The sequence below is a fragment of the Equus quagga genome, chromosome 10, assembly GCF_021613505.1.
Source record: "Equus quagga isolate Etosha38 chromosome 10, UCLA_HA_Equagga_1.0, whole genome shotgun sequence".
In the NCBI taxonomy this organism is placed as follows: Eukaryota; Metazoa; Chordata; class Mammalia; order Perissodactyla; family Equidae; genus Equus; species Equus quagga.
In genome coordinates, this window is record NC_060276.1 from 69,058,222 (window position 1) to 69,084,467 (window position 26,246).

The 26,246-nt window shown below is 35.1% G+C and overlaps 1 protein-coding gene across 1 annotated transcript in view; it reads left to right on the plus strand.

The window, feature by feature from the left end:
- Positions 1-26,246, plus strand: part of TEX11 (testis expressed 11) — a 355,345-nt gene that overhangs the window by 2,280 nt on the left and 326,819 nt on the right. The window contains exons 3-4 of the mRNA XM_046672868.1: positions 13,247-13,402; positions 22,672-22,756. Coding sequence (XP_046528824.1) covers positions 13,247-13,402; positions 22,672-22,756 — 241 coding nt within the window. The remainder of the gene's footprint in view (positions 1-13,246; positions 13,403-22,671; positions 22,757-26,246) is intronic.

The window sequence follows — 26,246 nt, forward strand, 5'->3', positions numbered from 1 at the left end:
ACACTGTATCAAACATTTGAAACAGTTTTATGCTTATTACATGCAGTGCACAATGATATTTTCTATTCTATGCTTTTTTATCAAAAAATGCTGGTTATGACCCACTAAATTGATTTATTTCTTGAGCACTAGTGGTTGAGGCTATAGGGCAGTGCTGTCCCATTGAAACAGTGCAAACACACTATGTTTTTATATTTTATATTTATATTTTTATTATAAATATAAGTAAATATATATATTTAATATATAATATACTATTTTATATTGCATAATATTTTATAATATTTATATTATGTATTTTATATAATATGTAATAGAATATATTATATATTAAATATACTTGTATATTTAATACTTTATATATTTATATATAAATATAAACAAATATAAATAAAAATAAATATATTTGTTATGTTTTATTATATATATTATAATTTTATATTTTCTAGTAACCACATTATAAAAAGTTAAACAGACGAAATTAATTTTAACAATACAAATGATTTAGCTTAGTATATCCAAGATGTTACCATTTCAACATGTAATCAATATAAAAATTATTAGTGAGATATTTTACATTCTTTTTTGTTTCTTAGAAAGTGTTTGAAGTCCAGTATGTATTTTATACTTAAAGCATGTCTCATTTTGGACTCGCCACATTTCAAGTGCTCAGAAATCACATGTGGCTAGTGGCTACCCCATTGTGGCAGCACTGTTCCAGGGTATACATTTAGGAGTGGAACTGCTGGGTCAAAAGCTATGAGCATCTTTAACTTTATAAATATTGCCAAATTGCTGTCCAAAGTAGTTTTAACAATTTATACTCCTTCTCCCTTTCTCTTTTCCGTATATCCTTGCTAATATTTGATATTATCAGACTTAAAAAAATTTGTAGGTTTGAAAGGTACTGTTGTTTTTAATTAATGTTTTATTTTGGCATAATTTTTGATTTATAGAAAAGTTGCAAAGATAGTGCAGAGAGAGTTCCCATATACCCCTCAGCCAGTCTCATTTTCTGTAATGTTATCATCTTACATTTCCCTGATAACTAGTAAAGTTTAGTGTATTTTCATAGATTTATTGGCCATTTGAGTTTTCTGTACATATAACTTCTTTAGTCAAGTTTTGTGAAAATGGACAATAAAAGGCCATACGATGATTCCAGCTCATTTTCTTCTTAGGGAGAATTAAGATTATGACAGTTTACAACCTTGCGAAATTTCAGTTGTACATTATTGTTAGTCATGTTGTAGGTGCACCACTTCACCCTTTGTGCCCACCCCCCACCCCCCCTTTCCCCTGGTAACCACCAATCAGTTTTCTTTGTCTCTATGTTTAAGTGGAGTCATACAGAGTTCGTCTTTCTCTGTCTGGCTTATTTCACTTAACATAATACCCTCAAGGTCCATCCATGTTGTTGTGAATGGGACGATTTTGTCCTTTTTATGGCTGAGTAGTATTCCATTGTATATATAGACCATATTTTCTTTATCCAATCATCCGTTGATGGGCACTTAGGTTGCTTCCACATATTGGCTATTGTAAATATTGCTGCGATGAACATAGGGGTGCATGGGACTTTTGGAATTGCTGATTTCAAGTGCTTTGGATAGATACCCAGTAGTGGGATGGCTGGGTCATAAGGTATTTCTATTTTTAACTTTTTGAGAAATCTCCATACTGTTCTCCATAGTGGCTGTACCAGTTTGCATTCCCACCAGCAGTGTATGAGGGTTCCTTTTTCTCCCCAACCTCTCCAACATTTGTCACTTTTTGTTTTGGAAATTTTTGCCATTCTAACAGGTGTAAGGTGATATCTTAGTGTAGTTTTGATTTGCATTTCCCTGATGATTAGTGATGATGAGCATCTTTTCATGTGTCTGTTGGCCATCCGTCTATCTTCTTTGGAGAAATGTCTGTTCATGTCCCCTGCCCAGTTTTTGATCGGGTTGTTTGATTTTTTGTTGTTGAGCTGTGTGAGTTCTTTGTATATTATGGAGATTAACCCTTTGTCGGATAAATAACTTGTAAATATTTTTTCCCAACTAGTGGGTTGTTTTTTTGTTTCAATCCTGTTTTCCCTTGCCTTGAAGAAGCTCTTTAGTCTGATGAAGTCCCATTTGTTTATTCTTTCTGTTGTTTCCCTCATCTGAGGAGTTATGGTGTCTGAAAAGATTCTCTTGATACTGATGTCAAGGAGTGTACTGCCTATATTCTCTTCTAGAAGACTTGTTGTTTCAGGTCTAATCTTTAGGTCTTTGATCCATTTTGAGTTTATTTTTGTGAATGGTGAAAAAGAATGGTCAATTTTCATTCTTTTACATGTGGCTGTCCAGTTTTCCCAGCACCGTTTGTTGAAGAGACTTTCTTTTCTCCATTGTAGGCCCTCAGCTCCTTTGTCAAAGATTAGTTGTCCATAGATGTGTGGTTTTATTTCTGGGCTTTCAATTCTGTTGCATTGATCTGTGCACCTGTTTTTGTACCAGTGCCATGCTGTTTTGATTACTGTAGCTTTGTAGTATGCTTTGAAGTCAGGGATTGTGATGCCTCCAGCTTTGTTCTTCTTTCTCAGGATTGCTTGAGCAATTCAGGGTCTTTTGTTGCCCCATATGAATTTTAGGATTCTTTATTCAATTTCTGTAAAGAATGTCATTGGAATTCTGATTGGGATAGCGTTGAATCTGCAGCTTGCTTTAGGTAGTATGGACATTTTAACTATGTTTCTTCTTCCAATCCATGTGCATGGAATGTCTTTCCATCTCTTTACATCGTCATCAATTTCTTACAGGAAAGTCTTGTAGTTTTTGTTGTATAGGTCTTTCACTTCCTTGGTTAAATTTACCCCAAGGTGTTTTATTCTTTTTGTTGTGATTGTGAATGGGATTGAGTTCTTGAGTTCTTTTTCTGTTGGTTCGTTATTAGAGTATAGAAATGCTACTGATTTATGTATGTTGATTTTATACCCAACAACTTTGCTGTAGCTGTTGATTATTTCTAATAGTTTTCCTATGGGGGTTTCTGTATATAAGATCATGTGTCTGCAAACAGCGAGACTTTCACTTCTTCGTTGCCTATTTGGATTCCTTTTATTTCTTTTTCCTGCCAAATTGCTCTGGCCAACACCTCCAGTACTATGTTGAATAAGAGTGGTGAGAGTGGGCACCCTTGTCTTGTTCTTGTTCTCAGAGGGATGGCTTTCAGTTTTTGCCCATTGAGTATGGTGTTGGCTGTGGGTTTGTCATATATGGCCTTTATTATGTTGAGGTACTTTCCTTCTATCCCCATTTTATTGAGAGTTTTTATCATAAATGGATGTTGGATCTTTTCAAATGCTTTCTCTGCATCTATTGAGATGATCATGTGGTTCTTGTTTCTCATTTTGTTAATGTAGTCTGTCACATTGATTGACTTGCGGATGTTGAACCATCCCTGTGTCCCTGGTATAAATCCCACTTGATCATGGTGTATAATCTTTTTAATGTATTGCTGTATTCGGTTTGCCAAAATTTTGTTGAGAATTTTTGCATCTATGTTCATCAGTGATATTGGCCTGTAGTTTTCCTTCTTTGTGTTGTCCTTGTCAGGTTTCATCCATCTTTTTGTACTGACAATTCCAATCAATTTCAAAGCCAAGAAGGAATAGAAATTGGTCTAAGTTATACCCATTGGGGCTGAATAAGTGTAACTCCTTTTCTGCATGCCAGCTCTTTGACTATTTGAAGATACTGTGTCCCCTGGGAAGTCTCTTCTTCAGATTAAGCGTTCTCAGTTCATTCAGTCATTCCTCATATTACATGGTTTCTAGTCCCCTCATCCTTTTATGTGCTATCCTCTGAACATGCTCTATTCTTTTCATGTTATTTCTTAAAGTGTGGTACCCAGAACAGAACACAATTCTCTAGGTTTGATATGAGCAGCACAAGCTAATCTTTCTCTTTAGATTTAGGAGTGATCATCATTTTCTTTAGATACTGATGTAGCTAAGGATTGAATTTGTTTTATTGTTTTCGTGGGTGACGGCAGTCACACTACACTAGTGACTCATATTGCGCTTTTTACCCCCAAAAGACCCTCAGTCTTTTTTTTAATACATGCTGCTGTTAAGCTACATCTTGCCTGTTATACATTGGTGCAGTTAGTTTTGAAGATTTAAATGCAGGACTATAATTTTTTTCTTATGTTAATCCCTTTGCTACAACTGAAGTTTTAATTTTTGTTCCTGATTATATCATCCATCTTATTTGTTCTCTCTCTGCTTCTTCATCCAAATCATTGATAAAATTGTTCAGTAGGACAGGGCCAAGGACAGAATGTTGTGACATTAAATACCTCACTTGAGATTGACATCAATCCATTAAGCAGCATGCTTTGGGTAGGCTTGTTCAATCTGCCTTATTTGCTCTTGTCTCCAGTCTGGCAACATTCTTGTTCTGTACTTGGCTTTATCCCTAGAGTTAGAATTTCTGGTTCATCTCCTCGAAGGGCTCCTGGGTCTCTCTGTATATGCACTTGTTACCAACTCTCTCGTTCGCCTTTTTTTCCCAGCTTTATTGGGAAATAATTGACATATAACATTGTGTGAATTTAAAATGTACAACATAGTGATTTTATATATGTAAATATTGCAAAATGATTACCACAATAAGGTTAGTTAACACATCCATCACCTCACATAGTTTTTTTTGAGGGGGGCGCAGGAAATGGGTGAAAGGTGGTCAAAGGGGACGAACCTCCTCTTTACCTTTGAGGCTGCCTTCTTGATGTTGAACAGTTTGATGCCACACTGTGCTGTGCTGCTTTTGACCTACAACCTCCAGGGATTTCAGCTCTCTAGTACTTTTACTTCTTTCTCTCCCCTCCTCTTTCCTCCCTCTCTCCTTCCTTTTTCTTTTCCTTTCTTTCTTAGAAATCAACTTTATTGAGTTATAATTTATGTACAGTAACATTCACACATTTTAAGTGTACAGGTTGATGCTTTCTTTTGGCAAGTGTAACCCATGTAACCACCATTCCAATGAAGAAATAGAAGATTCTCATCTCAGAAAATTCCTTCATGCCCCTTTACAGTCAGTCTACATGCCGCCCCGCCCAGGCAACCACTGTTCTGATTTCTATGACTGCCAATTAGTCTGTAAATGAAAGCATACAGTATGCACTCTTTTTTTCTATGATGACTTTTACTAAGCGTAATTGTTTTGAGATTCATCCATATTGTTGCATATATGAGTAATTAATTCCTTTTTATTGCATAGTAGCATTCCACTGAATGAATATATCATAGTTTATCCATTCATCAGCTAATGGACATTTTTGGCTATCATGAATAAAGTTGCTGTGATTATTCATGTATAAGTTTTTTTTAATGACTTAAGTTTTCATTTTTCTTGGGGGGAGTACCTGGGAATGGATTTGCTGGGATGTAAAGTGCTTTTGTAACCAGGTTTCAACAGATCGTCTAGAGTATTTCCTTTCTGGAGGACAGGTTTTGAAAGGCCCAAATTCTTAATTTAAGAAACAATAGCAACTGGGCTGGGGGGTTTTCTAAAACTGCCCTGCCTGATTCAGAAAAAGTTCCTCATCTTGTCAAGCACCAAGACCATCCAAAACAGAAGGCGACTTAACATGGGAATATCAAAAAGTTAAGTGGTGTTGAAAGAACGTTTCTATCAAGACAATTTAGCCCAGTTGTCCTTCTCAACATTAGAGTTATTTCTTCTTAAAGGATGGCAACTGTTTTCAAGCTTTGGAACTTCCTTTCCTATGTCTAATTTGGAGACAATTCTCCTTTCTCTAGATTTCTAACATCTTTGTATTTGCTGTTATATAAATACCCTTATGGTCTATTGAAATATCCAAGTTAATACTTTCTTTTTCTGTTAAATCTATGATGACTGTTAGGGAGGTAAATATTAACTAATTTGTTTTATCAAATCTTCAGAATTCAGTCACAATATATACTCTAGACCAGCCCTGTCCAGTAAAATATAATGTGAGCTACAAATGTAATTTAAAAATTTCTAATAGCCACATTTAAAAAGTAAAGAGAAACAAGTACAATTATTTTTAATAATAATAATAGTTTTAATACTATATTTGTAGCCCCATATATCCAAAATATCATCATTTTAACATGTAATTATACAAAATTACTGAGATATTTTACATTCTTTTTTTTCATACTAAATCTTTGAAATCTGGTGTGTATTTTACAATTATAGCACATCTCTGTTTGGAGTAACCAAATTTCAAGTGCTCAATAGCCACTTGTGTCTTCCATGTTAGACTGTAGATCTAGACTAAAAACTTTAGTAGGAAAACTCACTGAAGATAATTGACTTTCATTGAATCTCAAAGGACTTTATTCATTTAGAAGCCTCCCTGAACTATTGTTTTCCCAATCCTTTAAATGCCACAATGGGATCCTCAAATTAGGAATGGCAGAGTTATTAGGAAATGTCCTAAGAGGGGGCCACATAGTTCAGAGTCCTGAGCATAGCTTCTATATGGCCTATGCAGAGATCTCGCTGAGATACTTGTTGAGGTCATCTGGTATGCACATATTATACAGTTTATGAAATAAAGAGGTGGAATAACTAACAGAATTCAACCTTTTTAGTATGCCATGCAGTGTGTTTCAAGCTCTGGGCCCTACATACCTTTCTAATGGTGTTTCCTGTAATCTTCCTTTACCTTTTTCTCCAGCCATACATAAGTATTTATGGTTATTTGAACCCACTGTGCTTTTCCACACCCCTATGCTTTTCCCTCAGTTTGGTATGTTGCCTGCAATCCCTAACTCATCCCACCTCAAATGGCACCTCACTGAAGCCTCTCCTGCCATCCCTGTATCCCAACTCTCAAATGGGCAGAGTTACCCAATTCTTTTTTTATATTCCTGTAGCATCTTGTGCTCACAGCACTTATTACATTATATTATAAATGTTTTCATTTTAATTTCCCTTAATAGTGTGTATGATCCACTTGATGGCATAGACTGCCTCACTCATATTTGTATTCCTAGCAAGATGCCCAGTATCTGCCTAATACCAGGCATTCAATAAATATTTGTTGAATTAAGTTTTACAAGGAGAAATGTAGACACCAAGAAAAGCAGAAAGAGTGTAGTTGTCTTGGATTCTGTTCATGCTGTGCTATTAACCGCTTTGATTTGGGGCAAGTTAATTAACTTCTCTATGCTTTATTTTAATCAGTTGAAAAATTGGAGTGTGTTACTAGGATTTTAAGGTGACTTACAGCTCTAAAAATTTGATTGATTGATACATGTGTATCTACATATATCTTGTGTGGAAATGACTGTAAGCTCCTTAAGGGAGGGGACTATGTCTTGTTTACATTATATCCTTGGTGCTTAGCAAAATACTTGATTATCATTAAATGTTTATTGAAGAAAGGAATAAAAAAACTCTTGTCTATTCCATTCACATTGCCCACAAGGATGGCAACGCTATCACCAGGGATGACCCTATATATTTCTGATGATGATTTGGAAATGCACATGGGCTTAGATAAAGCTTTCTTGTGTTATTCCATCACCATCAGAAACAATTCATAGGGTGCCTAATTGTTTATGACAGTTTGCTTAGCAATCCTCTGACTAACTAGTGCATTCTGTTAGGATCAGAAAGGCTAAAGATATCGTGTGTGGAAAATTAGCCATCTTTCCTTTGATTTTATTAGACCTTTAACCGCTTTTGCAAGCAAGTTTTTTTTTTATATGTATTGTGTGTAGGTTACAATCATATATAGATAAGAAACTACAAAGACAATTGAATCAACTTAGTCTTTCTTCATTCAAAGACCTCTTTGGTAAGAGTTGCTAAAATTTACTCAGCCTAGTTAATCCACTTCAGCCTTCCAACTGTGTTGTTATAGTCTACCTACTGCATTCCCAACCTTTCCATGTATTGTTTCTGGTCTGATTTAGACATTAATTTCCTGGGCAAGCGTCTTGGATAAGTCTTTTTTCCAGTGCCTAGTACATTGTTAACACTCAGTAAACAGAAGCTAATTAATTAAATTAAAGTTGTTTGGACAGATAGAAATAGCCTTTGGTAACCATGGTAACTAAAACAAACCAGATTTTGGCTGAATAAAAGCTTCTCAGTCAAGAACAGCAGGGCTCAGCTACAAAGGGTCCCAGGATATGGTGAGAATAAAAGAGCAATGTATACAGATACTTCATTAAGTAGATGCTTAGGAATAGGATTGGATGAATTGGCAAGTTGAGTTTGGTTATGAGCCTTGTATTTTCAGGAGTGTGAAAGATGTAAAATACCTAGATTCATTGTGACATTTACACAATGTGCATTTCGTTGAGAGGACTGAGTTGTGGCTCTTTTGAGATATTTCTTCTACTGATGTAGTTTGTATGGTGTCAGTACAATTCTATCCTTTAGTCTCTAAAGTTTAGTGCCCTGAATGTGACTGGATGTGTTTCCTCACCAAAATCAAACTGGAAATTCCTTTTTGGTCAGCATGATATTGTCAGTTCTTGCCTTCCTCCCACCCCCCTCAGCCAATTGCCGTCCAAAACTTTACACAGGTTTATCTCCTGATGAGCCCAGTATTTGCTCCAGTCCCTGAGCCAGTTCTGTCCAGGGCAAGAAAGAATAATATTGTGGAGTAGAGGAGAGGTTGGTTTGGAATGAAGTCATACTGGCCATCGGATTTGAGATTTAACATGCTAGGGGCATACTCTAGGCACCTGTTGAGCTCTGGAGCTGTATCATTTATGCTTGTCATGATTTTCATGGAGTTAGCCTGCCCTGCATCCCTTCCTAGTTGCCCTCCAGGACCAAGATGCTGCTCAGAACTACAATACACTGCTGTGAATAGCTCTCTTGGAGCTATGGTGCATGCTCTTCCATCAGACTTCTGCATTATGGCTCTCTGCTTGTATTCTCTTGTACCATAGCCAGTTTGTTAGTTGGGACCTTCTGGGACATTGTATAAGAAAAATAATTCTCTCTCTGACTGTAGATAGAAAGTATGATTTACAATGTGATTTTAGTTATGACTAAACCTGTTTGTCATGAGTTTGCCATGCCCTTTTGGCACTGTTTTGGATATTTTGGCTATCCTCATTCGAACCAGCCTTTGCTGAAATAGTTTTTCTTAGCTCGCAATCAGAATTACAGTGTAGCACTCTGAATGGTGTTGGCTCATTTCTTCTCTCCCTGCTGTTGTTTTTTTTTTTTAAAGATTGGCACCTGAGCTAACAACTGTTGCCAATCTTCTTTTTTTTCTGCTTTTTCTCCCCAAATCCCCTCAGTACATAGTTGCATATTTTAGTTGTGGGTCCTTCTAGTTGTGGCATGTGGGACGCCGCCTCAGCGTGGCCTGATGAGTGGTGCCATCTCCACGCCCAGGATCCGAACCAGCAAAATCCCGGGCCGCCGCAGCAGAGCACGCGAACTTAACCACTTGGCCACGGGGCTGGCCCCCTCCCTGCTGTTTTTTCAGTTGTCTCGGAGTCCTGGCATATCACTTGTTCCAGGCCCTTCCCAATAAAATTAGTATAGTGGAAAGTACAGGATTTCAAATTAGAAAGCCTGAGTTCTAGTCCTGGTTTGCTACTTTTTCTTTGTGTCACCTTTGAGACGTCACTACACTTTGTTAAATCTCAGTTTCCACATCTTATAAAATAAAAATATCTCCCTCGTAGATTGATGATTAAATGAGAATGCATATGAAAAAACTTTGAGACCGTAAAATACTTTGCAAATGTTATTTTTATTGTAAATTTCGGTTCTTTTCTCACTAAAGAAGTTGCAGATAATCATTGTGACTTGGAGTAAAATCTTGAATTGACCCTGGCAGATCTTTGTGCTGCTTTGGCTTTTGAATGACTGGTTGAGCTGATGGAGGTCACAGGGAGAGACTTGGCAGGACTGATGATAGATTTTTTTCCATGTTGTCACAGAAGCTCCCTTCCCCAAGGACAGGGAAAATGTTTATTTTCTATTATACGCCACCTAGAATGCTGTCTACCTAATCAGAATTAATTGGTACTGATTAACGGCTGCCTCAATAGAGTGACCCCCAGTTTTAACTAGGATGAATCTCATTTAAATTATATTGACTGAAATCATGTGGTGAATCATAGTTTATTTCAGTAGCCAGGAAGATAATTTAATCATTTTCTTTCAAAATGTACAATCTTGTTTGATATAACCTTAATACAGCATGTTGTCTTGAGATCTCAAGAATAGGCTGTATTTATAGAGGCTCTTTTCTGAGGTTCTCCTAGAAGCATGTCTTCTTTCATAGTGTAAGTCTCAGCCATTCAGCCGTGTGATCTCTACTACTTACCTGGCTTTTTTGATCAGACTGCATTTAATCCTGAAGAACTGCAGGGCTGTCATTGCCTCAGGTGGGTGGTATCAATCAAGTTGCTCAACTGAATGACATTGAAAATATGTTTTGAAAGGACCAGAATTACTTTGACGAAGAATGAATCATATAAAACATTAAGAGAACATTCATAAGTCAAAATTAATGTCTTCATAGTCTCATATACTATGTAACCAGAAGTTATAATTGGTATTCTACTAAAATGTCTTTGGATTTTTTTGAGAAAAGGAACTCAAATCAAAGATTAATATTGAGTTTTTGTTTTTTTTTCAAAAACATTTTAAGAAATGTTTTTAAACCATATTTGGATTTTTTAAAAACATCATTTTTAAAACTTTCTTAATTATTTTTTTATTGAGCTATAATTGACACATTATATTAGTTTCACATGTACAAGATAATGATTTGATATTTGTATATTTTGAGAAATGGTCACCACAATAAGTCTAGTTAACATCTGTCACTATATTATTACAAAATTTTTTTTAGTCATGAGAACTTTTAAGATTTACCCTCTTAGCAACTTTCAAATATGCAGTATAATATTAACTATAATCTCCATGCTGTACATTACATCCCCATGACTTATTTATTTTATAATTGGAAGTTTGTACCTTTGACTCCCTTCCCCCATTTCGGCTCCCCGCCCCCCCCCCCCCCCCCCGCCCCCGGCAACCACCAATCTGTTCTCTATCTATGAGCTAGGTTTTTTTTTTTTTTTTTAAGATTCCACATATAAGTGAGATCATATGGTATTTGTCTTTCTCTGTTTGACTTATTTCACTTAGCATAATGCCCTTGAGGTCCATCTGTGTTTTCACAAATGGCAAGATTTTGTTCTTTTTTTATGGCTGAATAATATTCTTTTGTGTATATTTACTACATTTTCTTTATCCATTCATTCGTCGGTGGACACTTAGGTTGTTTCCATATTTTGGCTATTGTAAATAATACTGCAATGAACACAGGGTACATGTATCTTTTCAAATTAGTGGTTTTTTGTTTTTTTTTTTTTGCTGAGGAAGATTTGCCCTGAGCTAACATCTGTTGCCAATCTTCCTCTTTTTGCTTGAGGAAGATTCACCCTGAGCTGACATCTGTGCCAGTCTTCCTCTGTTTTGTATGTGGGTCACCGCCACACCATGGCCACTGATGAGTGGTGTAGGTCTGTGCCTGGGAACTGAACCCGGGCCACTGAAGCAGAGCACGCTGAACTTAGCTGCTAAGGGCCAGCCCCCTCGAGTTAGTGTTTTCATTTTTTTCAGATCAATACTTAGAAGTGGAATTGCTGGATCATATGGTAGTTCTATTTTTAATTTTTTGAGGAACCTCCATACTCTTTTTCATAGTGGCTGCACCAATTTACATTCCCACTAACAGTGTACAAGGGTTCTCTTTTCTCCGCATCCTCACCAACACTTATTTCTTGTCTTTCTGATTGTAGCCATTCTAACAGGTGTGAGGTGGTCTCACATTATGGTTTTGATTTGCATTTCCCTGATGATTAGTGATGTTAAGCATCTTTTCATGTGCCTGTTGGCCATCTATATGTCTTCTTGGGAAAAATGTCTATTCAGATCCTCTGTCCATTTTTTAATTGGATTGCTTGTTTTTTTATTGTTGAGTTGTATGAGTTCTTTAAAATATATTTTGGATATTAACCTCTTATCAGATATATGGTTTGCAAATATTTTCTCCTATTCTAAACTTTTCTAATTCGCTTATCAATATTTTGAGCAAGTGCTGTAATATATGTGCCTCTCAGGCTAATACTTACCTAATCTTAGCGGAATCAAAGATAATTAATATTAGTCTTTCCATTAACTAATTTATGGGAATAAGGAAGCTAGAGGTTTTTCTTTTCATGTATATCTTATCACCTGAGGTGTGCAAAATATGTATGGTATATTTTCCCTAATACCTCTGCTCATGTAGTGGGTACTAAAGATTCCATGAGCTTTAAAGAAATATTTTGAGTACATTTGAACATAATTTGCTTTGTGAAGTCTTTTTGTGACTCTATCTTCTGATGTTTAACTGAAAATTTTCATTTAGCAGATTTATTATTTATTGTAGCAGGTTAAAGAATCTGTTTATTGTAGCAGCTTAAAAAATCTTTCAAAAGCTACTCTTATAGTTTTGTTATAAATATTAACGATATTCTTGCTAGTTTATGCTCAGAAATGTTGCAAGAAATTAGAGACGTGTAGGTTATGGAGAACTCTGTTACATGAGTTTGGAAAAGGTTCATTTTTGATAATATGAAAGGCATCAATTATGATTCTGCGTCATGCTTGGGTTTTAAGGAATTCCACGCCCTAGTAAGATTCAGCTATGTGGAGTCTGGAGCTCAGACTGTTTAGAAAATGGTGACATCATTTGTACGGATTCAATAACAAGTTAATGTTGTCGCTAATTGGGCGTGGCATTTTTTTCTCACAAAGTAGTCAAGACTTCAGAGCCAGCATAAGTTAGCTATGTCTCTCTAATGCTTGAAAGTCTTAATAAGTATTTCAGTTTTACAGGGCACATATCTAAGTCTCCCTTCAGAATTTCTACATTTTGTAGTTTTGAAGACATTGTTAAGTTTTATTTTGTAGTTTTAAGACGTACTATAGTAACATTACTATTTGTGAAGTCAGTGCATTTTGCTTTCTGAGAATGAGTAATGATGATTAAGTTCTAAACAAGGGACTCCCTGGGAATACAAATTTTATATGAAAATTGTACTCTACCTTTAGCTAAGAGAAACTTTGTCTCCAGTTTGGTTTTGCTCTAAGTATCATTCAAGTTTCTTCATGCTATAGTCATTTGACCAAAGGTCTGGGAACAGATTTCAAAATGATTTGCTACTTTTAGCTGATGGTGATAGTTCACACTATTTTTCTCATCCATTCTTATTTCAGAAATTATTGAAAACCTGATTGTAAAAGGTAATTCACCTAGCATACATGAGGCCATTGATAGACTCTTCATGGACATAGCAAATATCAACAGGGAGTCTATGGCTGAAATGCAGGATGCTCAGGTTGGTATAAAAATAATTTTGTTTATGATAAATTTTGATGATTCATCATTTTAATTAATATATAAGTAAAAAAATAGTTTTCATGATTAGCCATTGCTAAATACATAGAAAATCTATTTTTGGATTTTCAAGCCTCATGGCACATTTAGGGAAAATAGAGTTTTAGAAACCAATGGAAAAGTATGTGCTCAAGCTTAATATTTACTCTTTAACCTCTCTAAGCTTCAATTTTCTCATTTGTTAAAGGAGAATAATACAACTAGCCTCCTAGTGTTGTTGTGAATAGTAAACAAAATAACATATATAAGGTCCTGGGTACATAGTAGTTAGTCACTAAATAATGGTTCTCTTTTCCTTCTCTTTGCAGCAAACTAAGAAACTACCTGGTAGTGGGGAACTCAATTGAATATAAGTCTTCAGGGGTGCTTTTGGGGGGGTATTTTTTCTAATATTTAAATGAAGACTTGTCACTTAATTTGCAAGTTGCCTTGAGGTTCTGAAACATTTTTGGGAATGTTTACCTTGGGCAAATCCTTCCATTTTGGTGACTGCACATATGGAAAGATGAGAAGAAAGTTAATTGTAAATATCTGTCCCTCTTTTTTATGTATATAATAGCTTTATTTAGATATAATTCATGTAGCATGTAATTTACCCATTTCAAGTGTACAATTCAATAATTTTTAGTTTCACAGAGTTGTGCACCCATCACCACAATTTTAGAATATTTTCATCACACCAAAAAGAAGTCTTACACCTATTCACAAGCACTCTCCATTATTTCCCCTCTCCCTTAACTGTAGACAACCTCTAATCTACTTTCTGTCTCTATGGATTTGCCTATTCTGGAAATTTTATATAAATGGGATCATACAATGTGTGATCTTTTGTGACTGACTTCTTTCACTTTGCATCATGTTTTCAAGGTTCTTCCATGTAGTAGCATATATCTGTACTTCATTCCTTTTTTATGGCCGAATAATATTCCATTCTTTGGATGTACCACATTTTGTATATCCATTCATCTGTTGATGGGCATTTGGATTGTTTACATTTTTCAGCTATTATGAATAATTCTGCTACGAGCATTCATGTACAGGCATTTAGGTTTTTATTTCTCTTAGGTACATACCTAGGAGTGAAATTGCTGGGTCATATGGTAACTTTGTTTAAACTTTTGAGGAACTGCTGGATTGTTTTCCAGAGTGAGTGCACTGTTTTACATCCCCACCAGCAGTGTATGAGGGATCCAGTTTTTCTACATCCTCACCAGTACTTGTTATCATCTGTCTTTTTGATTATAGTCATCCTAATGGGTGTGAAGTGGTATCTCATTGTGTTTGTTTTATTTTTAATTATGGCAAAATGTGCATAAAATTTACCATCTTAATTGTTTTATTTTTTTCTTTATTCCTAGAAAAGCATTTATTTATTTAATTTTTTAATGAGGTAACATTGGTTTATAACATTATATAAATTTCAAGTGTACATCATGATATAATAATAGCCATTCTAATGGGAGTGAGGTGATAGTTCATTGAAGTTTTGATTTGCATTTCCCTAATAATTAATGATGAACATCTTTTCGTGTACCTGTTGACCATCTGTATGACTTCTTTGGAAAAATGTTCAGATCCTTTGCCCATTTTTTGTTGTTGAGTTATATGAATTCTTTATATATTTTGGATATTAGCTCCTTATCAGATATATGATTTGCAAGTACTTTCTCCTAGTTGTTAGGTTGTCTTTTCATTTTGTTGCCGGTTTCCTTTGCTGTGCAGGCTTTTTAGTTTGATGTAGTCCCATTTGTTTATTTTTTCTACTATTTCCCTTGCCTGGTCAGACATGGTATTCAAAAAGATACTGCTAAGACTGATGTCAAAGAGTGGACTGCCTATGTTTTCTTCTAGAAGTTTTATGGTTTCAGGTCTTACATTCAAGTCTATAATCCATTTTCAGTTAATTTCTGTGTATGGTGTAAGATAATGGTCTACTTTCAATCTTTTGCGTGTGGCTGTCCGTTTTCCCCAACACCATTTATTGAAGAGACTTTCTTTTTTCCATAATATGTTCTTGGCTCCTTTGTCCAAAATGAGCTGTCTATAGATGTGTGGGTTTATTTCTGGGCTCTCGATTCTGTTCCATTGATCTATCTGTGTGTCTGTTTTTGTGCCAGTACGATGCTGTTCTGATTACTATAGCTTCGTAGTGTGTGTATATATATATATATATATATATGTTTCCAAACATTTTTCCAAAAGCATATACATATATATGTTTTTTGGTGAGGAATATTGGCCCTGGCTAACATCTGTTGCCAATCTTCCTCTTTTTGCTTGAGGAAGATTATCGCTGAGCTAATATTTATGCCAGTCTTCCTCTATTTTGCATGTGGGATGCTGCCACAGCATGGCTTGACAAGTGGTATGTAGGTCTGCACCTGGGATCCGAACCCGCCAACCCCAGGCTGCTGAAGTGGAGCACTTGAACTTAACCACTACATCACCGGGCTGGCCCCAGCTTTGGAGTACATTTTGAAAATAGTATGATACCTCCCGCTTTGTTCTTTTTTCTCAGGATTCCTTTGGCTATTCTGGGTCTTTTGTTGTTTCATGTAAGTTTTAGGATTCTTTGTTCTATTTCTGTGAAAAATGTCATTAGGATTCTGATGGGGATTGCGTTGAATCTGTAGATTGCTTTAGAATGTATGGACATTTTAACTATGTTAATTTGTCCAATCCATGAGCATGGAATATTTTTCCATTTCTTTGTGTCTTCTTTGATTTCTTTCAACAGTGTTTTATAGTTTTCACTGTACAGGTGTTTCACTTCTTTGGTTATATTTATTCCTAGGTATTTTATTCTTTTTCTTACAATTGTAAATGGGATTGTATTCTTAATTTCTTTTTCTGGTATTTTCTTGTTAGTGTATAGAAATGCAACTGATTTTTGTATGTTGATTTTGTACCCTGCAACTTTGCTATATTCGTTTATTATTTATAATAGTTTTTTGTGGATCTCTTTAGGGTTTTCTATATATAAAATCATGCAATTTGCAAATAGTGACAGTTTTACTTCTTCCTTTCCAATTTGGATTCCTTTTATTTCTTTTTCTTGCCTGATTGCTCTTGTTAGGACTTCCAATACTATGTTAAATAAGATTGGCGAAAGTGGGCATCCTTGTCTTCTTCCTGTTCTTAGAGGGATGGCTTTCAGTTTTTCACTGTTGAGTATGATGTTAGCTTTGGGTTTGTCATAAATGGCCTTTATTATGTTGAGGTACTTTCCTTCTATACCCATTTATTCAAAGTTTTTGTCATAATTGGATGCTATATCTTGTCAAATGCTTTCTCTACATCTATTGAGATGATCATGTGGTTTTTATTCTTCATTTTGTTAATGTGGTGTATCATGTTGATTCATTTGTGGATGTTGAACCATCCCCGCATCCCTGGAATAAATCCTACTTGATCATGATGTATCATCTTTTTAATGTATTGTTGTATTTGATTTGGTAGTATTTTGTTGATGATTTTTGCATGGATGTTCATCAGTGATATTGGCCTGTAGTTTTCTTTTTTTGTGTTGTCCTCGTGTGGTTTTGGTATCAGGGTAATGCTGGCCTCATAGAAATGAGTTAGGAAGCATCCCCTTCTCTTCAGTTTTTTGGAAGAGTTTGAGAAGGATAGGTATTAAGTCTTCTTTGAATGTTTGGTAAAGTTCACCAAGGAAGCCATCTGGTCCTGGACTCTTGCTTTTTCATTACTGTTTCGATCTCCTTACTAGTGATCAGTCTATTCAGATTTTCTATTTTTTCTTGATTCAGTTTTGGGGATTGTATGATTTTAAGAATTTATCCATTTCTTCTAGATTATCCAGTTTGTTGGTGTATAGCTTTTCATAGAAATCTCTTATAATCTTCTGTATTTCTGAGGTGTCCATTGTAATTTCTCCTCTTTCATTTCTGATTTTATTTAGTTGAGCTTTCTCTCTTTTTTTCTTGGTGAGTCTAGCTAAATGTTTGTCAATTTTGTTTATCTTTTCAAAGAACCAGCTGTTCATTTCATTGACTTTTTCTATTTTTTTTTTTTAGTCTCTATGTCATTTATTTCCACTCTGATTTTTACTGTTTCCTTCCTTCTACTGATTTTGGGCTTTGTTTGTTTTCTTTTCCTAGTTCCTTTAGGTGCACTGTTAGAGTGTTAATTTGAAAATTTTCTTGTTTGTTGAGGTAGACCTGTATTGCTATAAACTTGTGTCTTAGAACCACTTTTATTGTATCCCATGAATTTTGTGTGTCATATTTTCATTCTAGTTTGTCTCCAGGGATTTTTTAATTTCTCCTTTGATTTTTTCTTTGACCCAATTGTTGTTTAGTAGCATTTTGTTTAATCTCCAGGTATTTGGGGCTTTTCTAGTTTTCTTCTTGTATCGATTTCTAGTTTTGTAGCGTTATGGTCAGAAAAGATGCTTGGTATTATTTCAGTCTTCATAAATTTAGTGAGACTTGTTTTGTGGCCTAATATATAATCTATCCTGGAGAATGTTCCATGTGCATTTGAAAAGAATGTGTATTCTGTGGTTTTTGGATGGAATGTTCTGTCTATATCTACTAAGTCCATCTGGTATCATGTGCCATTTAAGGCCAATGTCTCCTTATTGATCTTCTGTTTGGATGATCTATCCATTGATGTAAGCAGAGTGTTGAAGTCCCCTACTATGATTTTGTTATTGTCAATTTTTCTTTTTATGTCTGTTAATAATTGCTTTATATATTTAGGTGCTCCTATGTTGGGTGCATAGATGTGCTATGTCCTCTTGTTGGATTGTTCCCTTTATCATTATGTAGGACCCTTCTTTGTCTCTTGTTACAGTTTTTGTTTTGAAGTCTATTTTGTCTGGTATAAGTATTGCTACTCCAGCTTTCTTTTTGTTTCCCTTGGCACAGAGTGTCTTTTTCCATCCCTTCACTTTCAGTTTGTGAGTGTCTTTAGGTCTGAAGTGTGTCTCTTGTATGCAGTGTATGTATGGGTCTTGTTTTTTTTATCCATTCAGCTACTCTCTGTCTTTTGATTGGAGCATTTAGTCCATTGATATTTAAAGTAGCTATTGATAAATATGTACTTATTGCCATTTTGTTATTTTTTTCTTCTAAGAGTTTTATAGTTTTATTTCTTGCCTTTAGGTTTATCACCCATTTTGATTTTATTTTTACATATGGTGTGAGGAAGGGGTCAACTTCATTCTTTTGCATGTGGATATCAAGTTGTCCTAGTGCATTTGTTGAAAAGTCTATTCTTTCTCCGTTACATTTGTGTTAGCACCTTTGTCGAAATTCAATTGACCATAACTGTGAAGGTTTATTTCTGGACTCCCAATTCTATTCCACTGGTCTCTATGTCTATCTTTATGCAAGTACCACACTGTCTTGATTACTGTAGCTTTGTAGTAACTTTTGAAATTGGGAAGTGTGAGTCCTCCAACTTTGTTCTTGTTTTTCAAGATTGTTTTGAGTATTCTGGGTTATTTTAATTTCCACATGGATTTTAGGATCAACTTGTTGATTTCTGAAAAGAAGCTAGCTGGAATTTTGATGGGTATTGCCTTAAATCTTTAGATCAATTTGGGGAGTATTGCCATCTTGACAAAATTAAGTCTCCTGATCCATGAAATTGGTATATCGTTCTGTTTGTTAAGTTTTCTTTAATGTTTTTCAACAATGTTTTTAGCTTTGGAATGTAAGTTTTGCTCTTTTTTGTTAAATTTATTCCTATATATTTTATTTCTTTTGATGTTATTGTAGGTGGAATTGTTTTCGTAATTTAATTTTCAGATTATTCATTGCTAGTTATAGAAATACAATTTATTTTTGTGTATTGATCTTATATCCTGTAATGTTGCTGAACTTGTTAATTAAATCTAAAGTTTTTAGTGTATTCTTTTATATGTATGTCTCTTTTTAGATTATAACCTCTTTACTGTGCTTAGTTGTTAGTGAAAAGAGATTATGAGGTTCAGGGGAGAGTCTAGTCCTATTTTACAAAAATATCTGCTTGGTTTTGGAAGTGACTTGAATTTATTTTCTTTCTAGAAAGCCAATCTTTGAATATTATTTACTTCTGTTGCATATACTTACTGTGCTTATCATTACACATTTATATAAACTTAGCACAAAACCTGCCACATATTAGGTGCTCAATACGTATTTACTGAATAAAGCTGCATTTTGCGAATATGAAGTGTTTATAGTCATAATTAATCTTATTCTTTTCTTTCTAACACAATATGGAAAAATACAAAAAATTATTTAAATCATAAAGTAATATAACATTACATGAAGTTTGAAAAATGAAGGAGAAAATGCCCATAATCACACCACTCTAATATTACTACATAGACTCATTTTAATGTATTTTCTTTAATAATTTCCGTGTTTAAAATTTATATAGCCATAATTGCAGTGTACATGTAATATTTGTGGCATCATAAAAGGCAATTTCTTCTCTTTTCCTAATATTTTTATTATAGAACTTTTCAAACAGAAAAGATGAGATTATTTTGCTTTGGGCATCAATATAACAGCCACTTAAATTCTACAGTTGTTAACATTTTACTGTATTTGCTTTATCACATATCCATCTATCCTATTTTTTGGGTGCATCTCAAAGTGAGTTGCAGAAATCAATACACTTCACCCCTAAATGCTCCAGCATGTATATCATTACCTGAAGTCCAGTATTTTATTACAGATCGTTGTTGAGTTAAAATTTACATATGTAAACATTTTTGTACATACAATTTTATATCTTACTTTTTTCGCTAGAGACATAATAAACAATTTCCCATGTTAAAACAGTTTCCATGACCACTATTTTAAATGACTGAATAATATTCTATCTAGTGAATTTATCATAATTTATCTATGTATTTCTTTATTATTGGATATTTATATTGTTCCTAATTTTTCACTATTGTAAATAATGATATGAGGAACACTATAAAGTGCAAAGATTATCCCCTCCAGATCCTCAAAAAATTAAAAATGAAACTACCGTATGATCCAGCCATTCCACTTCTGGGAGTATATCCAAAGGAATGAAAATGCTAACTTGAAAAGATATCTGCACCCTCATGTTCATAGAAGCATTATTTCCAATACCCACGACTTGGCAACAACCTAAATGGCCATCGATGGACAAGTTGATAAAGAAGTTGTGGTATATATATATATATATATACCACATGTGTATATATATTTATATACACACACACAATGGAATATTATTCAACCATAAAAAATCAGTGAATCCTACCATTTGTGAAAACATGGATAAACCTTGAAGGCACTATGCTAAGTGAAATAAGTCAGATAGAGAAAGAGAAATACTGTATGATCTCACTTAAATGTGGAATCTAAAAAAACACCCCCCTCCTCCCTCCACAAATGAAACTCATAGAAAAGGAGATCAGACTGGTGGTTACCAGAGGTGGAGGATTAGGGAAGGGAGAATTGGAAGAAGGTGGTACAAGCTTCCGGTTATAAGAAATAAGTATTAGGGATGTAATATACAGCATGATGACTATAGTGAAAACTGCTGTATAATATATAGGGAAGTTTAAGAGAATAAATTCTAAGAATTCTCATCACAAGGAAAAAACTTTTTCCTTTTTTCTTTCTTTTATTTTTCTTGTACCTATATGAGAAGATGGATGTTAAGCTGAACCTATTGTGGTAATCATTTGACCATATATGTAAATCAAACCATCATGCTCTATGCCTTACACTTATATCTTAAACTTATATAGTGATGTATGTCAATTATTTCTCAAACAGGAAAAAAAAGATTATCTTCTCCACATTTTGGATTAGTTCCATAGGACAGAGTCTCAGAAAAACAATACTGTGTTGAAACATGTAAACATTTTTTGGCTCTTTTTACATATTGTCAAATTACTTTCCAAAATACCGAAAATGACAGCTTCTTTGAGTTATTTTACTCTGGGTGTTTATTTTCCCCCCTCAATACTGTTTGTTCTTCTGGGGAATGTGGAGTCAAGTATTAACTCCATGTATTTTTGATGAAACAAATCAAATAATACTTTGTATGAAAGTCATCATTAGGTCAACTGTGGCATGGAGATACCATGTGAGAGTGATGGAGATGAGCGTGAGAATTAGCCCTGGAATAGTTAGTGAAATGACAGCTATGCTAAATAAATAATCTGTTTAAAGGGGAGCTCATCAGAAAAATGTGGAATTGTAGGTGAGAAAAGTGGCACTGGAGAAAATAATTGAAACTAAAATACAATTGTGCACCATCATTGTACATAAACTGGTTTTTGTTTGTTTATCCAGTTAGTATTCCTCTCAGTTATATTACTACCAATATGTTTATTATAAGATAATGGTATATAGCTTCTATCATAATCACCATAGCACCCTGGGAGATTTAGGCCAGAGCTATGCTGTATTGGTCTCAGGCAATAGTACCACTCAGGACCAATAATTGCCTGCAGAGGTCTCTTGCCAGAAACCAACCTGTCCCAAATTACACATGTTTTGTGTCTCCATTTTATCCTTGAGACACTATGAGCTTGATTTATTTTTGCGTCCAGTTGACTAGGTTCCACCTGATAGAAAGATAAACCCCAAAAGAAGCTACTAGAAACATTGCTCCATGGTCCCTGGAACAAAACACAATAAAACAGCAAATCTTGTTATTTGAATATGTATTCTTTATTTAGCACTTTGGCAGGAACTACAAGTGCTACATAAGTTGCATGAGATATGATCTTTGGTATAAAGGAGCCTAGTTGGGAAATAAGAATAACAGCTAAAACAATTAAAGAATAAATGATACAAAGTAACATAATTAATTGCTCAATTATGTGAAACTTAATGAATATAGGAATTCAAAGAAGAGAGAGATCAATGTAGGCTGTAGTGGTTGCTGAAAGCTTCGTGGATGTTCCTGGTGAGACTGAACTGGATTTGAGTTACATAAAGACAATGGGAGGAGATATATCAGGTAAAGCCAACAATATGAATAAAGGTGTATAGAGAATAATGAACAAGCTGTGTTCATGGGACAGTGAAATAATTACTCTAACAGTGGGTAAGTTTTTGGGAGGAAAGGTACAATGGGACTAGATTATGGAGGCCCTGTAAATAACCCACAATAATCACATAAACATAAAACATGCAAGAAAGAAAATATTGGAGGTAGGCAGTATTTTAACTGGCTAAGAAAATGTTTTCTTTTGTCCAGGTTGAAGAAATGGCAGTAAACCTGTGGAACTGGGCAGTTACCAGGAGAGTAGGTTTGGTTATAAGTGAAGAGCAGAAAGCTAAATGTATGTATACGTTTTGTGACTCATATTATGAGGAGTATTCTTATATTACATTAGGTTGTGTTCCTGCAGTGTAAATAATATTTTGACCAGTTCTTAGATGGAGAGTTGTTAAGAGAAAACTAAACAAAGCAAACCACGTGCAGTGGTTTCTCAAGCAAACAGCCCCCTTCCGTTTTAGGATTTTTCAGAGGTTAGCTCCTTATTAATAAAAGTTTAAAAGTGTCACTGCAAGAAATAGTCTGCTGGTGAACAACAAAGATGATTAAAGAGTGGGAAAATGAGAACTTGAGGAAATGTTAAAAGACACAGATTATTTTCCCTGGAGAAGAGATGATCAGAAACTTCAGGATTCTAAAGGACCATCAAATAGTAGTTTCCTCTTTCCATTAATAATAGAGTGAAAAATGTTGCTATGTGAGGGATTTAGATTTAAACATCTGTAAAGAATAGTTTCCTCATGAGGTGAAGTGATGAGCATTGGACTGAGTTACTGAGAAAAATTAGATGTTTTTTCCTTCCTGCAAGAGCAAGCAAGGAGAAGAGGAAAAACAAATCAAGAACTCCAAACCAAACTCATCTGCTTGGATGCATTAAATGTGGTTCTCTCTGGCAAAGTTCTAGTGCTTTAGCTAAATGGGCAGGGTCTAGAGTGCTGGTTACTGATTCCCAACAAAGATAGTGACAGTTAATACATTTATGGAAAGCATATTGCCTCATTAAAGGATACATTGAGGCAGCAAACCAAAAAGTGAATCTCTTGACTGCTTGGCTTTGTAAAGACAAATGAATTTTGTGTGTATGCAACAAATAGAATTTATTACTAAGTATTTATTTTTATGAATATAAACCAAACTGTATACAACTTCAGTGTAGATATGGAGTAATTAGTGGTTAATATAGTTAGTAATATACTTACTTATTAGTCTACTCCTCTATCAGGATGTTTAGAGAACAGTTCTATCTCTTTAACTCTCAGATAAATGTTGATATTACTGCTCCTAGGAGCCTTAGATCCTGTAGTTATGGGGAGGGAAGAACTAGAAATTTATCTGTGGGAAAAACTTAGTACACATGTGAACTGTGTGATAATAAAATGCATTAATTCTAAACTCCTACCATTCTGCATATCAAGAAACATTGCTCTGGCTGTTTTTCACTGCTTGCCAAATAGCAGGGATTTGGGAGATTAAGTGGGAGCTGCAGCCCTAGGACCTCTCCCAATGTACCGAGTGTGTTCATGGAGCAGTTCTGAATCAGATATTTGAGTGCTTATTATGTGTATAGTACTTTTAAGATACAGTGGAATACAGGCTTTGGTGCAGGAGGCCTCTGATTTAAAAGAGTTTTATTCCAAAAATACGTTGATTGGAAGATATTTTGTCTCCCTAAAAACAAATTCAGTGTGCCTGGATTATGTTATGTGATGAAAAAAGTCATCAAGATTTGTAAACTACAGTTTGTTTGTTATTGGAAAGAATTATGGAACGATGAACAGAAATAGGAAAGCCAGAAGTAGAGAAATTACTTGTAAATTTTAGTTTTAGACCTGTTGCATTTGAGGTAACAAGAACTTATAAGAAAGGTCAGGCTGCCTATAGATTTGGTAGTTATTCACATGGAGGTGATCGTTGAAGCCACAAGAGTAGTTGAGTTCTCTGAGGGTGAATATAAAGAGCAATGGTTCTTAAATATTGGTATAAATAAGAATCGCCTGTGGAGCCTATTAAACTACAGATGCCCAGGCCCACCGTTGGAGATTTTGATTTTTTAGGATTAGGGTGAAACCTGGGCATGTCTATAATTTGAAAACATTTCTCAAGAATTCTCACGCACACTAAATTTTAAGAACCAATGGTGTTGAGAGAACAGAGTAGTGAGATTGTAACTTGACTCTTCCAGTTAAGGACTGGGAAGAAAAAGAACAAGGATAGGAGACCAAAAGGGACAGTCAAAATATTCTAGAGTCTCACTACCCATTTATTGAGTACATGCTCCCTATAGGGTTGTCACACCATCTTATGGTTGGCAGTAGGTGAAAGGGACCAGGTAAGGCTCCAGAACAGAAATACCAGGCATACATTATGCTTGAGGATCTTGGAAGGAATGAGTTAATGCTAAAGAAACAATAAAAATAAAGAATTCGCAAATGCCAGAGGACGCAACACTATGTGTTGCCTAAAGTCAATTCAAATATCAAGCTGTGGGCGCTGATGGAGCAGAGAAAGGCCCATGTAAGGAGTCAGTCAGCAAGCACCTAACCAAGATGTTTATAATATAGAAGGGCCAAGGATAGGCTGATGAGAAGACAAGGACAGAGCAACAGCAACAAAAACAAAACAGCTTAATACTGAAGTATCGTTCTGCCTCAGCTTCAGCTGCCTTTGGCCTGAAGGCTTATATAAACAGTGGGATCAAGGATGTGGGGATGAGAGCAGACAAAGTTCTTAGACTAAGACATTTCCCACAGAGGCACACTTTCACTGCTGAACCAGAATAGTGTGAGGCCAAGGAAGTAGTGTTTTTCAAAAAGGTTATGATCATTGTGAAATGTTGCTAAGAAGTCAAGGAAGTTGATCTTTGGGAGTACAGTTTTAATAAAGTGGTAGGGATGCACAACAGATTGCAGGGGCTTAAGGAGATGAGTAGCAAGAAAATAGAGGCAGTAGATAGACCATTCAGTTCAAGAAGTTTGGCAATGAAGGGAAGGGGAGAAATGGGATAGAACCTTGAAGCACAGTGGGGTTAGTTAATTTTTTTCAAGGAAAGGAGATGGATATGTTTGAAGGTAGAGGGGAAGGAGTAAACTGAGAGGAAAGGTACTGAAGATATCTTTGGAGAGGGGAAATAATTGAGAGATCAGGGTCCTTGAGAATACTCCAGAATTAGTGAGCTTTGGAAAAACAAAGGAAATGTTTTTAAAACCGGAAATGCATGACAATGTAAATATATGATTTGAAATTATTGGGTTTTTTTGCTGAGGAAGAGTAGCCTTGAGCTAACATCTGTTGCCAATCTTCCTCTTTTTTTTTTTTTTTTTTTTTTTGCTTGAGAAAGATTAGCCCTGAGCTAACGTCTATGGCAATCTTCCTCCACTTTATATGTGGGTCGCTCCCACAGCATGGCTGGTGAGTGGTGTAGGTCCATGCCCAGGATTTGAACCCATGAACCTGGGCCATCAAAGCAGAGCCTAATGAACTTAACCACTCTGCCACAGGGCTGGCTCCTGATTTGAAATTAGTTTACCGAAAGTTTTCTTTCAGAAACAAATTAACTTTCTAAGAGATGAATAGATTTTACTTCATGATGGGTAATAAAAATCTGACTACCTCAATTATGCTGTAATTTCAGCTGGGCACATCTTCTCTTTTTCAACAAAATATTAATTAAAAATGGTATTAGCATAGATAGAATGGCAGCTGAGATCCCACATCAAGGCAACTGGTTCAGTTATATGTGGAGTCATCTTTAAAAAAATTGGATGTGTTTTATG